The sequence below is a fragment of the Seriola dumerili genome, unplaced genomic scaffold (assembly GCF_002260705.1).
Source record: "Seriola dumerili isolate Sdu_G_001 unplaced genomic scaffold, Sdu_1.0 BDQW01000025.1, whole genome shotgun sequence".
In the NCBI taxonomy this organism is placed as follows: Eukaryota; Metazoa; Chordata; class Actinopteri; order Carangiformes; family Carangidae; genus Seriola; species Seriola dumerili.
The window spans coordinates 8,339,982-8,355,852 of NW_019174280.1; the positions used below are offsets into that span (position 1 = coordinate 8,339,982).

Sequence of the window (15,871 nt, forward strand, 5' to 3'; positions counted from 1 at the left end):
TGACCACATTCAGGTCCCCCAACTTTATACTTTAGATACTTGGGAGATTTCAAGACCTGACCAGGCAACGTCTGAATAAAAGGAAAGGAGAAGAGGGACAACACTTCTGATATCCGAATTACTCTCAAAGTATTTTCAATCACAATGGACACAATCCATCATTAATATCAAATGACACTGTACATGATACACAGACACACACAGATTACTTGCACAGTATGTTGCATACCTGTTTTGTCAGGATTACAGATAGAGCCGCTGACAGCCTGTCTGGAGTCAGGTGTGTTCTGCTCACACCCTGGCTCAGGGCTGCAATCTCCATCTGCAACAGTTTGAACTGGACCTTAGTGAGGCCTGTGGGTCTGTGTGCCATCCCTTGGTTCTGCCCATAGTTCATCGCTGGTCTCTGGCCGACCCCTGGCTGGTATGTAGATGATCTGAAGAGAGAGAGGGGAAGAAATTAGCAGATTAGTGTTGTACATTTTTAATTAATCTGTTTGTATCATGTGCTTCTTCATAACCACAAAGCTCATGTTGTCCAGAACTTCCTAGGTGGACTAAAACAAAAATACTGTAGCTGCAGATTTGAAAAAAACCAAAGTCCAAAGCTTATATTTAGTGCAAAGTAGTCTGTGGCCAAACATGCCCCGTCAATTCTGTGTTTTGGTCTGATGTGTGGGTTGTAGTTGAGTGGTAAAACAAGGGGTTATAAGGCTGGGAGAATGAAGCAGGGAAGTTTACATGGAAAGATGTTTTTATTATGTAAAAAGAATGTGCTACTTGAGAAAGACTGGGTTCTTAAAATGCATAATGTGTGAGTCTCTTCAAAGTAAGCATGTTCAAATTGTCCTGCAATCAGTGGCATCATGTCCACATAAAATTCAGACACAAGTGGTAAAATCAAGACATTAACTCTGGTAACCATTTCCCAAAATTACAGATTGGGCCTTTGAAAATAACAAAATACACACAGGAAAAGCAAGGCAATTACAAGAAAAAGTAATATGTGGAAACTAACTGTGCTTAACTAAAAGTGTAAATATTTTTTTTGAGTTGTTATTTGGGATTAAGTTTCCCTTTCCTCTAGCCATTGCTATAATATCTCTGTGCGATTACCAAGAAATATATAATGTGATCAATTATTTACTTTGACTCTTTAAGGAAAAGAACTAAATAAAAAATAAAAAAAACTAGAAAAACTCTGAGGTCTAAAAAGTTGACAATCTAAAAATGAAGATGTTACTAACATGCTCTTGTTTACCTCTGTGAATCAGCATTTTCACCAACTGACATCAGAGCTCCTGGCTGTGTATGTGAAGATGTTGATTGCTGTATGGACTGAACTCCTGCTCGAACAGGTGTTGCAGGGCTGGCCAGAGGAGGAGCCGGTGACGTCAGGGCAGAGTAAAGGAGGGGCTTGTGGGAAAGGGGACATGGTCTGTTGGCCCCCACTGGGAATCTGGAAGCAGCATTTCGGTGCTTAAGTGCACTGTCCAGGGTCTTTACGTAGCTGGAGCTTTTAGCAGGCAGCTGATAGGCCACTGAGCCCTCTGGGTGTGTGGAGAAGGCAGCAGCCCGTTCACTAATTTGCTGAGCTTCGCTTTCCAAGTACTCATCCAACATATTGCTGCAGAAGGCAGATAGGTTCCTTTGTAATCCTTTTGGAGAGGAAGAATAAAGGGACTTTAATTTATCAACAGGGAATAATGAATCAGACACAAATATATTCCACTGGTTTCAGTTCAGTTCAGTTAATCTTTTGGTAATTAGAATGACTATACTAATCCCACTGCATGATAAAAGGGACATTACAGATAGTGCAACAAGATGAGCAAATCTCACCATCACAGTCGGAAGGAGATGCTTCTTTGCTTTTTATGAACTTGTTTTTCCATCCTTTTATTTTTGTCATGTCACTTGTCTTTCCTGTCCTGGACATGAAGGGTAATCTCTTATCTGTGAAGGAAACATACTGTGTCAGCCTCCAGTTTAAGGACACAGCACACTAATACTCACAGTGATGGTTTAAATGTTATTGTAGAAACAGATATGATCACCATTTTATTCTCATTGTTAACGAGAAAACTATTTTCATTGAAGAATACAGTGTATTGACTGGTAGAGGGCGTCAGTAGAATAGGCGGCCCTTCAATGTGGCCGCGGAAGCATTTGTGCTCAAACTGCTGAAAGAACGTGGTCTGAGTGATCGGATCTCAAGTGTGTCCTCAAAACTTAGAGCTGTCCACCATGGATGATAATACCAGGTCTGGCCCACGTGTTTAAAAACACAAGCAGTCCATTTTACAACCATTTCTAGGGCATATTCTTAAACTAAGGACACTTTACAGGCTTGTCTTGTGTCATGCATCTCGAAAGCATACAAGGCTCTAATCTGGCACGACTGACACACTACAGATGAGGCTTGCAGGAAGTAGGTAATTTATTATCTTATGTCTATTGTAATTTATCCTTCTAAATACATAAGGCTATCTTGCAAATGTGCTTATTTTAGGAAAAGAGAGGGGGAGACATAATTCTACTGTGAGAGTTTTAAAAAAAAATTGTTATATAAATATGTAAATAAATACTAAAATAATAAATAAATAAAATCGAAATCCTGATTTCATGGCAAAACACCAGATTTTTTTCTACAAATGCACTCAAGATTACTCGTTTTTTTATTTTATTTTTTAAATCGCCGCTATCCCTATGCACCCTTCTTCCATAGGGATCAGTTTTTGAGCAATGACCCTACAGTTAGGGGTGCAACACTAGTCAAGAAGTTGAGCCTGAGGTTGCGAAGGGGGCACTCTTTGACCCCTACGTCCACAAACAGTAAGAGTTTAGATCAGCGGTCACCAGCCTTTTTGCGCCATGGACCGGTTTCGAAAAGACAAATTTCTCATGGCCCGGTTTGCCCAGGAGGGGGACAATAAACGAAAAAAGTTCAATCTTAGGGTTTATTGCTCATTTCCTTATTTTGACAACACTGCCACAAATTTACAAATTAAAATTACAAATTAAATGTACAAGATTATACCTTCAATAAAGCATGCACAAACTGTCAAAGATCAGTCTAACTTACCGCCAAGAGACAGAGCCGTGGCATCACCTTGATCTGGTAGTTTGATTGGAGGCAGTGGCAGATGAACCCCGAGATACTGCAGGTCAATGGACTTAGTGGGGTCTATGGAGCTCAACTTCAAGCCCACTACAAAGCAAACAAAAAATGAGTCAAAGAGAGATCATATTCACATTACATTACTTGGTATAGCCAACTCAACCACTGTGTGTTTGTATGAACTCACCTTCCTGCAGCACGGGATGGATGACCTGTCTGTGTTTGAGAACTCTGAGGTCCTGCAGCAGGATAGCCTCCAATTGGGCTATCTTCTCCTCAACAGTCTCTGGGATCACCTCCACTGAAACACCACAGAAATGTTTACAAGGTGACATTTGTGTCATTACTAGGCGAGTAAAATAAAACTAAGTTACAACAGAACAATACAGGTTAAACATCCAAAATAAATTAAAATCTCTGCACTGCTTACATGTTTGCGTGAGTTGCTTCTGAGTCTTTGGGGAAACTGGAGACACTGGTGCTGAGCTACTGGCTGGCTTGTTCTTGACATGAACCTCAAGAGCTTCCTGTGTAACAAAAGAACATTACAGTCAACATACTTTATAAGACTTTTACCACAGTGCCCTGAAAGTCATTCTGTTACACAACAAATGCCATTTCAGGAATTCAGTGAAAACTCAACACGCATATCTGAGATGAGATGGATCACTGGAAGAGGTACCACACATGGATTATATGGAAATAAACCCTGTAGAGACATGCTGATATGTGCAGAGCATTCCTTGCAGTAATTTGCAGTGTTATACCTTTGAGGTGAATGACACAAACAGCAGGCCTTCTACATCATCCAGCTCTGGTTGCAAAGCCACAGTCAGTGATGGGCTGTGGACTACCGTGGGAGAGGCAGCAGCAGTTTTCCACTCTTTTCCTCTGGAATTCGCCCAGCGTCTGTTGATCTTCTTCCTTCTTCTGCGGCTCCAAGGTGATGCTCTTGGGGTAGACGTTGAGGAGGTAGGAGTCATGGATATGGCTTTAGGCGTTTTGTTTTCTTCCTTGGGTTCCACAAGTGAACTTTTTTGGACAAGCACAAGCTCACCAAGGGCATGCTTGCCTCTTATACAGGGGACATATGGTTCATCCTTACTGGCAGGGGTAGACATTATCGGCTTCAGGACCAGTCTAGTCTCTTGCACGTTTGAGAGAGGAGCAGGGACGATATGATTCTTCATGCTGTAAGACACATAAAAGGGAATAGTTTATAAGATACTTAACACATAAAAAGTGAAAAGGATTTAATGATGATCTCATTCAAAAATATATTAAATTTGTAATGGCACAGCATGTGGTGATGATATTTTAATAAGCTAATTCCAGCAATTTAATTGACACATATTTCCCTACTTATGTCCATGTACTTATCATTGCATAACATGCTAAAATTTTTATATATGTGCCTCCCAATCCTACACCTCATCCTAAAGTCTCATTTGGGTTCTAAGACAGTAGTAAAACTCCCCACATCGTAATGTAATTCAATACAACAGGCTTGCAATAAATACTGATTTTGGTTATGTGGATATTGAATTGCATAGATGTAATTCTTAGTTTTAGTCAAGACTGTGGTCATGTTTTAGCTGAAATTATTTATTTTTAAATACTTTAAACGGATGTGTTATTTTGTCCACATTCTGTATATATTGTTGCTTCTTTAAGTGACCTGGCAGAATTTATTTATTTACATACATTTTTTCAATTTAATGTTTAAGTTCATGTGATGACTTTGATTATCTTTATTATAAAAGCTTTCCTGACTTATTATTGCGATTTATTAGTTAAGAGAGGTGAATCTGCAAACATTTTTAACACCAATATAACAAAACAAAAATATAACATCAATATGCATAATGAACATATGTTTCAATTGATAATAACAGAAGTTCATTGAATTCAAGCATTCCAACTGGTCTCACATAAAAAATTGTCATCTGTAAGATAGTGTGTTGCAAAGTAACCAAATAAGACAAGAAAACATCCCAAACTTACCTCAGATCAACAGCCCCCTCTTTGCTTTCATTTTGTTCTATAACACAGGACTGAGTGTCTGTCTTGACCAGAGGTCGAGCCTCTGTGGTGACCCTGTTTAGGCGGGGGTTGTTCCCGTCCTCCCTGAAGCCTTTTGCAAACGGATTGTGATTAATTTTGAGCTGCGTGATCCGAAAGTTCTGATAAGTGGTCACAGCCATGAATTCAGTCTGTGGGAAAGTAAAGGTCATGCTCTCTGGTCCCATAACCACCGGCTGATCAGGTGTGGGTACGACCCCATCTGGGACAGGTATCACATGTAGCCTAGGAATGTAGCGATGCATGGAGTGTAGGATTATATGGCCCTCCTGGTCTTGGGTATTATTGGTCAGTTTGAGTTTGTAGAAAGATACCAAGCTACCCATCCAGTCTGAGCCTTTGCAGGATGAGTAATGGTGGGCAAAGGCCCGGACAAGGCCCTGGGCCTGGTGTTCCGCTGGTCCGGTGACCTCCCATTTGGATTTGTTCCAGCGGTACTTGTACTGGTCAGATGGAACTATGGACAGTACCAGACTGTACTGGCGCTCAGGATCTAGGCCAGCCAGGCGATATCGGCAGTAAGGGAACATGCGGCGCCCCTGTTTAGTGAGAATCATCTCAGTTCCACAGCTGTAGAACTGCCTCCACACACTGTTATTCTCCAGAGACACCGTGACGCCTTTGAAGGTCAGTGCAGGAGAAAAGTCATTTTCCAGGTCTGAACTGCCAAATGTGGTAGATGGCAACTCAGACAACAATGGTAGTGATTCTGAAATGTTGACAAGGCTTGTCCCTGTGCATTTTAAGGAGTCTGACGCTGATGCAATGTGTGAGGTAGCTGGGCTTGTTTCAACAGCCCCTTCAAATGTAGTGGGTGATGTTACAGCAGGCTTGGCTGGGCTGGCTTCAGCAGGTGAAGAGAGAGCCGAGCTGCAGTCATTACTTGCCATGGAGACAGCTCTGTTCTCAATCACTGTCTCACCAGTGAAATTAGCTATAGTGGTAGGGAAAGGAGGCGTTGAAGCAGGGATGGTCGTAGGAGGAGCTGAGGAGGGGACGTTAGTCAAGCTCCCCTTCTCATCCTCCACTGCATGGGGTTCCTCCATGGATGTGAGTTCAGAGTCTGTAACCGGCATCATCAACGGCTGCCGCTGTTCCACGTCATTTGATGCCTAACAGAAAATGATACAATAATAACAATAGTGTTATGCAGTACAATGATGTTCAATAGGTACAACATACATCACAGAGATACTGATCTAATCAAACAAGACATAAAAATCACAACCAATCAAAAATGTCGACAAAAGTAAATAGAAACAATTAATGCTTATTCAAGAGCAAACACTGACAGAAAAGAACAGCCACAAGAGAAGAATCAAGAAATGTAAACAATCTCTACAACCTACAATGTGCAGCTCAAATGACAATTTCTTCTAATTATTTTTTGGTCTTTGGTCTTCTTAGTTTTCCGTTAAAACACACATTTACCTAAGGTACACAGGTTCAATACATTATTTGAAAAGAAAAATACACTTCAAGGAGCTACCGAGAGGTTGGCAACTTGCAAATTTACAGCTAGTCGTCACATCAGCAGTGTTGCAGCATTAGTTGCTACAAATGACAGATCTAGGATATACTAATAATGCTAATAAACATGGTCTTAATTTAAGGTGCGACAATATTTTCTGTGAAATCAACGGAAGAAATGAGATGACTTAAGTCAATATCACAGCATTGTTTTTATATCATACAAAATTAAAGGGCATCCAACCATTGGTCTCTCAGGTTGCTGGCTGTGTGAATGTTTTGTAAGCTGAAGAGCACCTGGGCCATATTTCAGGATATCTGATCTGCATGATTCATAGAACAGCTCTTTGTGTCCAACAGGAATTCCAATAAGAATCAAACCATTGCAGAGCAGTTTTAGGATAGGCCATACCCTCCTGAAAAATAAATTAGCTACTAATGGAGAAATGATCATTTATTTACAACCCTGGGCCATATGTGGTCCTTCAAACAGCTGGTGATTACTTGTTCTAACATGTATGGATATGCAAAACATGCGTTTATAAAATATATCTAACCCAGCCGGATATATAAAAAGCCTGCTTTTTCACTGGGATTATGCAAGGAGTTGAGGAAACTTTTTCTAAAATTAGACTTAAAACGTGGCATCATACAAAGAGTAGGATGTTTTGTTGTGATAACATAATCTGTAATAGTACAAAATAATATTTTTTAAAAAGATGAAACCACCCATGCTGAGCCCCTGGAGAAAACACTACACCTCCACCACCTAGAATCATCATTATATCATATGTGAACGATTCTACTTCTGTTATCACATGCACAAAATTACGTCTGTCTTAAGTATTTTTCAGTTCAACAGTTTCTCTAGTCAGTCTGAGAAATGCGGACTTTGCCTTCTTGAAGTGGGCTGCGAGACCCCTTTGGTGTGACTGACCAATAGCCTGTCTGATATCACCTAGTTGAGGACATGGCTGAAATGCTCGGACAGGCCTTTATTTTAAGTACAGATAACTGATTCTAAACGGTCGGTCTGTACATCGTTTGCACCTTTCAAGTCAAATTGAATTCATTTTTGTCGACGACAGAGAACAAGCGAAATAGGTAACCTGTATTCTCGTTGTCCTGCCCCCCGGTTAATTTACTAATCACACAGTCACACCAACACACAGATGCAGATCTAAAAGGTGTTAATCGGCCGAACGACGCCTGAAATGAATTATTACCGGCGTGTTTACGACACAAACTCCCAACTATTCTCCGTGTAACTATTTTCCTCCTAAAATACGAAGCCAAGTCAAGAATTTAAGTTGTTTGACAACAGCTTTCTTCCTCACACACCGCAGAGGAAGGAAGGCCGCCCGCTCCACCACTCACCAAGTTGGAAAAGTTGCAGGTTTCACTAACGCCTCACCTTTCAGTGTCGGTTGAATACCTCGTGGCCTACCAGAGAGAAACAATAATAACGTTCACGGTGAAACTCCAACTGTTGCACGTCGTCGTCGCCGTTGAAAGGGCCTCGCTGAATCCTTCGAACATAAACACAAACTGGCAAATGGAGGCCGAGAGCCACGCCAGTGTGCTCGTATCGACCGACCCGAGCGTGCACGCTGTAGAGCCAAAGCGCATGCACAATATCACCCCCCTTCAATGGCGCGTGATTCCCGGGCCGCGAGGGAAGCGGGAGTCCACCATCCCGAAGATTTTTTTTTTCGTTTGTTCCCACCTCGAGCTGAGTCCGCGCGCCGGTAAGGACAACTCTCAGCAAGTTTGCGTGAATATGTTTCGGATGTGTAAATCCTGCGCTGAGAGCAAAGACCTGAGACTTTCTCTTCCTTCCTTTGTATTTCCTTCACTTCTTTTACCTTGTCGATTACATTTCCATTCTCACCCTCCGTGGAGCACACACACTCTCCTCTCTGCCCCTCTCTCTCACACACACATACACACACATCCGTGCTCTCGGGCTGTGACGTCACACGTTCACCATGGCGGTTGAGCTCCAGTAGCCAATGCGCAAGCTCCCTGCGGAGGATTTTACCGGCCAGCTTTTTCATCATGGTGTCAGTGGCCTGAAAAAAATGACCAAAACACACCGTCGATGAAAAAAAGTTTGTTTGTAACACGGAACCACCAGCGTGGCTTCCTCGTTCAAACTGCACTGAGACTATCAAAACTGACCTGTACTGTCTAAATCAATAACTTACTTTACCTTTTCTACAGTATGATGCAGACAGCGGTGACAACTGTTTCTCTGATAAAGATGGCAGCGAGACGTTGTAGTTACAATAATGGAATATTTGTCCAAATAAAACTCTCTTGCATATTAATTAAACAAAACAGCTATTTCTAAATTATAGTTGTCCTATCGTCATGTTTACACAAATATTGTTGCACAGGAAGTTGGAGCATGGCGATTGTTGGATAGTGGCTATTTACTGGGTTGCTGTTACCTTTTGGTTTTGAAGCCCAAGACTTCAGATGTAGACTTTAAAAGAAAATACTCAGTAAGTTCTGTTTAGCCTAAACGTGGCCCAGCCTTATATCACAGAGATTTCATTAAAAATAGAACATACTGACTGATGTAACTAAATGCCTGCACTGTTATTAATCCACAACAATCCAATCTTTAGCAAATTTATACACCCTCTAATTAAATGTATGGCACAGCGAGTGGCCTGCACTGTGTTTTAAAACATGCACTTTCAAGTAACCGTATCACCCCAAAAATGTTGTCTGTCCTTGCGTGATGTTCTAAATATGGCGAGCAAAACATCTTGCTGGAGACAAAATTAACCAACCAAACAAACCATGACATTCTGACTGCAGCTCGAGCTTGGACTCGACATGAAATGCATTATCATCTCATTTGTTTGTGAGATTTCTTTTAAAAACCATTTGCAGTGTAAGGAAGATGGCTCTGTGTTCACCACAGCTCTGTTGGTGGGAGGGGGTGGGGTTATGGCCAATTGTTTCATGATCTAAATAATTCAATAGGCTAAATAAACCAATAAATGAATAAATGTGGCGAGGATGTATTACAACTGCCAGGTGTGGTTGTAGACATGGATTTAACTCCAAATTACAATTTTGACTGAGTAAGAAATGTCATCTTAGGCGTTTTATATTTCTCACTTGTGACATTAAAATAAACAAACAACACGATTTTTCTTAAAACGTTAGGCTCCAGTGTAGGTTTAATAATCCAGCCTATTCAAATAAAAAGAAGAAATTACTACAATATCAAAAGTACATGTTACTGAGTCAACAAGGCGGGGTCTAACCGGGACTAGGAAGTGGGAAATTGCCCCCATGAACCATCGGTTGTTTTCCACGTGGAGATCTCGTGGTGATGCGCTGCATCCCGTCCCTGCTGGGCTGCCCCTCATCCTCAGTTCGTCCTAGTTGTGTAAATTAATAATAAAACTAATTAAACCAGTGCAGTCAAATTATGAACTAAATGTATCTAGTCGTGAGGGATGGACTCTGAAAGGCTATTACAGTATGCACGTTTCACATAAGACAGTGCGTAATTAATCTGCACAAAGCAACATGTATGTGTAGAATCTCCCATAACATCATTTGAATACGGCTTTAATCCTGCAGGCACTTTTCAACTATCCCAGTGACAGATGAACAGATGGATTGTTATGCATTAAACATAAATGTATTCATAGTGCAATTTAAATATTGTATTTAAAATTGTAGAAAAAACTATCCCAGGAGGTTACAATTGTACTCTTACACACAAATACACACAAATACACACAAATACACACACACACACACACACACACACACACACACACACACACACACACAGCTGCAACACTAGAAAGGGATGGATTTTTATAATACACTTATTGAGTAAAAATTTTAAAATCAAATGCAAATGACTTATTTTTCATATATAGGGATGCTACAATAAAACCAAAAACTAAAATTTTTACCATTTAACCAAACTTAAAGTTTGTTGCCCTCCTCTTGTGACACAATTCTTAAGTGTGTCATCGTCCCCTTTATTCTTAATTTGTAGATTGTGCAAGTTGCATTAAATATCTCTGTAAAGGTACCAGTGCAAGAACTCTTCCTCTTTGTTGTTTTACTTACATAACATACATTACAGTATGTACTGACAGCTACCAAAATGTGATGTCACTGAAGCAAAATGAGCAGTGGCAGCACAGACAATGAGTAGTGCATGGGCTTTGTATGGCCTTTGTGAGTTCTGTCACAACTGTCAAACCAAGTTTAAAATTACCACAAGCAGGCATAATATTTAATCTATCACCACCATTTTAAAACCAGTGTTAGTAAGGAACAGCTTAAGCATTTAGACAGTGGACATGATATATTGGTTAACATGTTGACAGTGATCTATATTTTATCAGAGTTATACTCAAGGCCCAAATTAAGATGTCAAGAAACAGAAAAATAATGACCCACAGTCACATGCAGCACGGGTCTCCTTGGTTTATCAGAGACACTCATGCCTCACTATGACCTCAACAGCTTTTTATTTGGTTTGTAGTGTAATTTCTTGCAGCAAAAGGGCAAAACAGGCTGTTTTAGAGTTTGCTGTAGTGTATGTAGAGTGGTGTAAAGTTCACCTATTTGGTGTAGATATATTTATCACTAACAATTTAAGTGGCACATTTAACCCCGGATTAACAGAGCTTTGACGTGAACCTGCTATCATCCAGATCTCAATAAACCTAACTAAATTTGTCACAAACAGACTCAGTGAGTCACCATGACTCATATGTGGCCTGTGATAATTTTCACTTTCAACAGGAGCCAGAGTCTTTTCACTGAAGTTACGAAGCCTAACCACAGCCTTTATCCTGTTCCTGAGTCATGTCAAAACAGATCAAGGTCAAAGGTCTCAATGCCTGACCTGTCATAGGACAAACCTTTCATGGATGAGAGTGGATGGCAATAAATGATCAGTTGAGTGTTTAGCGGTAGATCTATGCATGCAGCTTCAAGTCTTATCCACAGTTGTAAGGTATCTGTATTTACATTCAAATAAGAGCAGCAGAGGTTAGTGAAAGGTGACTGGGCCAAGTTATGAATCTGCTTTTTGAGGGTGTGTGAAGAACAGCACTGCTTCTTTACTCAGCTTACTGCACTGTAAATACAGGTCGTGCACAAGAGTGTAATATTGTGTAGATAATTGCATTGGAAAAACGAAGGCAATGTGTGAGTCTGCATTTATCAGAGGGAAGCAGAGACTTGTTATGTCTTTAGTGTTTATTTATAGGTTACACTGCAGCACATGAGATTCACTTGCCCTCCTCCCATTGAAAGGCTGTAAGACATGGAAACATTTTGTTTTTCAAGTTATGACAGTCCTTTAATGCTTTTGTCAATCAAAAGAGGCATTTGCTATGTGGCTGATTTAAAATATATATATAAAACTTTTGGACTGAAAACTTTTGTACCAAAGGAACCTTTTCATTTCATATTAGATGGAAATAAAAGTAATACAAAGCTGTAATCTGTTTACTGAAGAGAAAAAGATTACCTGCTCAAAAAAGTGTTAACTTCTGCTTCCTCAAACTAATACAGAACGTTTAGTAATTAAAAAAGCATTTTTATTGATAAACTTAAAAACTTGTTTCTGCTTAATATTTCATCATCAACACAATTTCAAATGATATTTTCTGTTTAAAAATCTGACAAGTCAGGCCCGAAGAAAAGATCTAAATTACCTTTTTATACAGTTCTTGAGATTGAACAGGTTATTCCCTATCCCGTACACATATGGACTGATGGATGTGTAGGAAATTGAGATAAAGAACTCCATTTCAGCCCAAAAAGGAAGGTCAGTGGGGCTGAAACTCAGATGGAAGATCAGGTAGAGAGTCCAGTCTACCTGGAACAACCCCATGGCAGCCAGTACAGCTACCGTGCTTCGCTGAAACCCCAGACCTTTACTCTTCCTGCTGGACTGGCTCGACCCACTCACGTTCACCCCTGGTGTCACAGTCTTCCTCTGGCTCAGCAGCACATTGATGATGAGGCAGCCGGTGGCTGTGACGATGATCAGAGGCAGCAGGTTGCATATCATGAGGAACACATACTTGTAGAAGCGGTTGAGTTTGGGACAATGATTTCTACTACACTGAAAGAAGTCTGGGGGGCAGCCGACTGTGTTTCTTGTGTTGTTTCCCGCTGGGCTTTGCAGGTGCATGACTAAAATGGGGAGACTGAATAGCACGGAGAATATCACACAAACCCCGCTCACCATCAAGGCTGACCTGATGCTGTCCATGCAGATTGGGAGGTTGACCCTCGTACTGGCGTCTCTCAGCTTCTGGTAGCGGAAGATGCTGATGAGGACAGTGAAGAGGATGCTGGTAGTTTCACCAAACACAGTCAGGAACTTGAATGAGCGACACATCCAAGTGTCGGCGATGGAGGAGGAAATCTCATGGATGACAATATCATAGATGTTCACGATGAGAATTTCCTCCAAGTTGGCCGCAGCCAGTCCCAGTAGAAACAATTCAAAGGACTTCACTCTGGAGAACTTGGTCTGAATGGTGGAAAGGATTAGAAATACATTACCCACAAGTCCTATGCAAGAAATGATGACTCTTAAGACCATGAGATTGACAGAAAAATCCTCCATTATTAAAAAGGAGCTAAACCACACAAAAAGTCACATCTGTGTTCTTGTCACAGAAGAAGGAAGAGATATGATTTCCCGTATCACTGACCAGCCAGCCTTGTTATCAAGTTCTCTAAGGTGGCAAGAATCTCGAATGGTGATTGGCTGTGCTCATTATAGAGAAAGCAAAACAAGAGGATGCTGGAAACATCGAAGGGTGGGAGTCATTAAAGTTTTACCTCTGAGCTTTTCGAAGCTTCATCTTGAGACCAGGCACCGTGTCTGGTTTAAAGCAGTGACATGTTTTTCCACTGGCTGACATCAACAAACGTAATTCCTGCAAGAGCAAATTTATATCCTTTGACGCTTGTTCTCCACCCCATTTTTTATTATTTTGTGGTTTGATATTTTGATTTACAATACACAACTGTGACATTCCAACAAATCAACTTAATGACATCTTTGTTAACATCTCCCCTATTACCCATTCATAAGCAGTGAACCCAGGAATGTTTCAGGGAATTAAAAGACATATATTTGATACTATGGAGATAGATGATTGCCTGATTAGAGCAAGAGTGGTAATACAAATAGGTTGACCTTGAGAAAGTCAGCAGTGGTACCATAACTGATGTAAATAGCCAATATACAGTATATATATAGCTCACTGTTATTTACAGGGTGATACTTCCTGTTTTACACAATAGAGTATGAGAGAAGAAGAACTGCACATCTTCGCAAATGTGATCACTTAGGCAAACCAGTATGATGAGGCTTGGATAAAGCACAGTGTGCTTTACTAGCTAATCTCTTTCTCATAAGGACAGCAGATAAGTTAAGCAGTTACTTTTTCATGTAGAGAAATAAAAAAAGAAAAACAACGTGAATGGGTGTGTCAATATGTCTTTGTGTGTGTGTGTGTGTGTGTGTGTGTGTGTGTGTGTGTGTGTGTGTGTGTGTGACTAGTGGACAAACAGAGGAAAAGACGTCAAAGAAAAGGGGCTTGTGGACCCTGCTGTTGACACAGGAACATTTCATGTTCCAGCTTGCCTCCTTTTCTCTTTTCATGCACCGTCTAGTTAGCAGTCGTTCTCTTTAGCCATCCTACATCCTGATTCAGCTTAATTGTGAATCCCACAGTGTGTGTGTGTGTGTGTATGTGTGTGTCTGTGTGTGTGTGTGTGTAATTAAGGATAAGCCTACACTGGCAGTAAATGGGTAAACTAAGTGTTACGTAATGAGCCTGGACAGCTTAGGAAGTTGTAGTCCTTTTTCACCATTCAATAATTATCAATCAGAGACCTGATCAAATTGCATGTACTGGTTCCATTGCTTCATCCCAATAAGGTGGACCATTAATTGATTGCTTTCAAGCGTTTGCTTTATATATGCTGCAGGCTCAGTAGTCTCAACCCCATGCAAAAACCATTGTTATTTCAGTCTAATACCAAGACCTATAGTTGGGGTTTTCCATTATTCACAATCTGTTGTCTTCCTTGTTTTGTAATCACACACTGAACTGTGTTTTTCGTGGAAAACACCAACTACACCCCCTTATTAGACTGAAAAAACAGATTTTTGCTTTAGGTTGGCACAACTTAAAATGATTTTAGGCATTACTACATAAATAAGTCTGCAGCCATGCTAGTGGATCTGTAAGGCTGTACTTAGGCACAGTGGCACTTTGGGATAATGTCAGCATGCGAACATGCTCATAATGACAATGCTAATATGCTGATGTTATATAATGTTTTACTATGCTCACAATTTTATGTTAGCATGTTAGCATGCTAACATTTGACAGCTGAGGTTGATGTTAATGTCATTAGTCTTATAGGTAGTGGGTCATAAACCAAATACTGAACAAATTTAGATGAAAGGTTACAATTTATCCTGAGGGGGACATGATTGTCAGCTCCAAATTTTACGGCTCTCCACTCCATTATCATTGAGACACAAATCCACAAATGTCAACCTCATGCTGGCGCCAGAGGAAAAGTTAGGGCATCACCAAAATATACTTAATCCTCTGGGTACCAGAGTGTTTTCACTTATTTTGCCTGATTACATCCCTTTGCTTGCTGTGCTTTCTATTAGTGTTGGTGCACCTGATAAGGCGGGAGAGTTACGCTTCTATCATTCTCATTGGTTTCACATAGTTTGGTGACCTCATGTAATCCAGCATACGTAGCTCTGCCCACCTTCAACCTGAGCAGCTGTCTAATCAGAACAAGTGAAAACACCTGTGTGAGAGCGCAGAGCCTTTAAAAGTTGCAATAATTTGTTATTTTGGAGATTAATTAATCAGCCCCAACAATATTCAAATATTTCCTGTATGTGCTGTAAAATACAAACAAAGATACCCACTGTTATTCGATTCATCAGAAATCACATTGTAACCTGTGTTTTTCTACAACTGAGGCAGCAGAGGTGGGATGAGTGAGTCCTCACTCACAGCTCCATGGGCTCCCACTCCTGTCCTCAGGTTTGATTGGTTGTGTCACAGTTGATTGTGTTCATGCGTTACATTAAAGACTAATATGGATGAGGGGTTTTAATGTCTTTTAATTTAAAGTGTCACA

General features: G+C 40.6%; 2 protein-coding genes across 2 annotated transcripts; both read right to left on the bottom strand.

The window, feature by feature from the left end:
* Positions 1 to 5,121: 5,121 nt before the first annotated feature.
* Positions 5,122 to 6,279, bottom strand: LOC111236578 (T-box-containing protein TBX6L-like). The gene has a single exon (XM_022765371.1). The coding sequence runs from the start codon at positions 6,277 to 6,279 to the stop codon at positions 5,122 to 5,124; it is 1,158 nt and encodes a 385-aa protein (XP_022621092.1).
* Positions 6,280 to 12,383: 6,104 nt separating this feature from the next.
* On the bottom strand, positions 12,384 to 13,310 carry LOC111236587 (2-oxoglutarate receptor 1-like). Its single transcript, XM_022765384.1, has one exon. The coding sequence runs from the start codon at positions 13,308 to 13,310 to the stop codon at positions 12,384 to 12,386; it is 927 nt and encodes a 308-aa protein (XP_022621105.1).
* Positions 13,311 to 15,871: the final 2,561 nt, after the last annotated feature.

What these genes read in the sequence shown, in the direction of transcription:
- LOC111236578 (XM_022765371.1), bottom strand. Translation starts at nt 6,279, where the DNA reads ATGCCGGTTACAGACTCTGAACTCACATCCATGGAGGAACCCCATGCA.
- LOC111236587 (XM_022765384.1), bottom strand. Translation starts at nt 13,310, where the DNA reads ATGGAGGATTTTTCTGTCAATCTCATGGTCTTAAGAGTCATCATTTCT.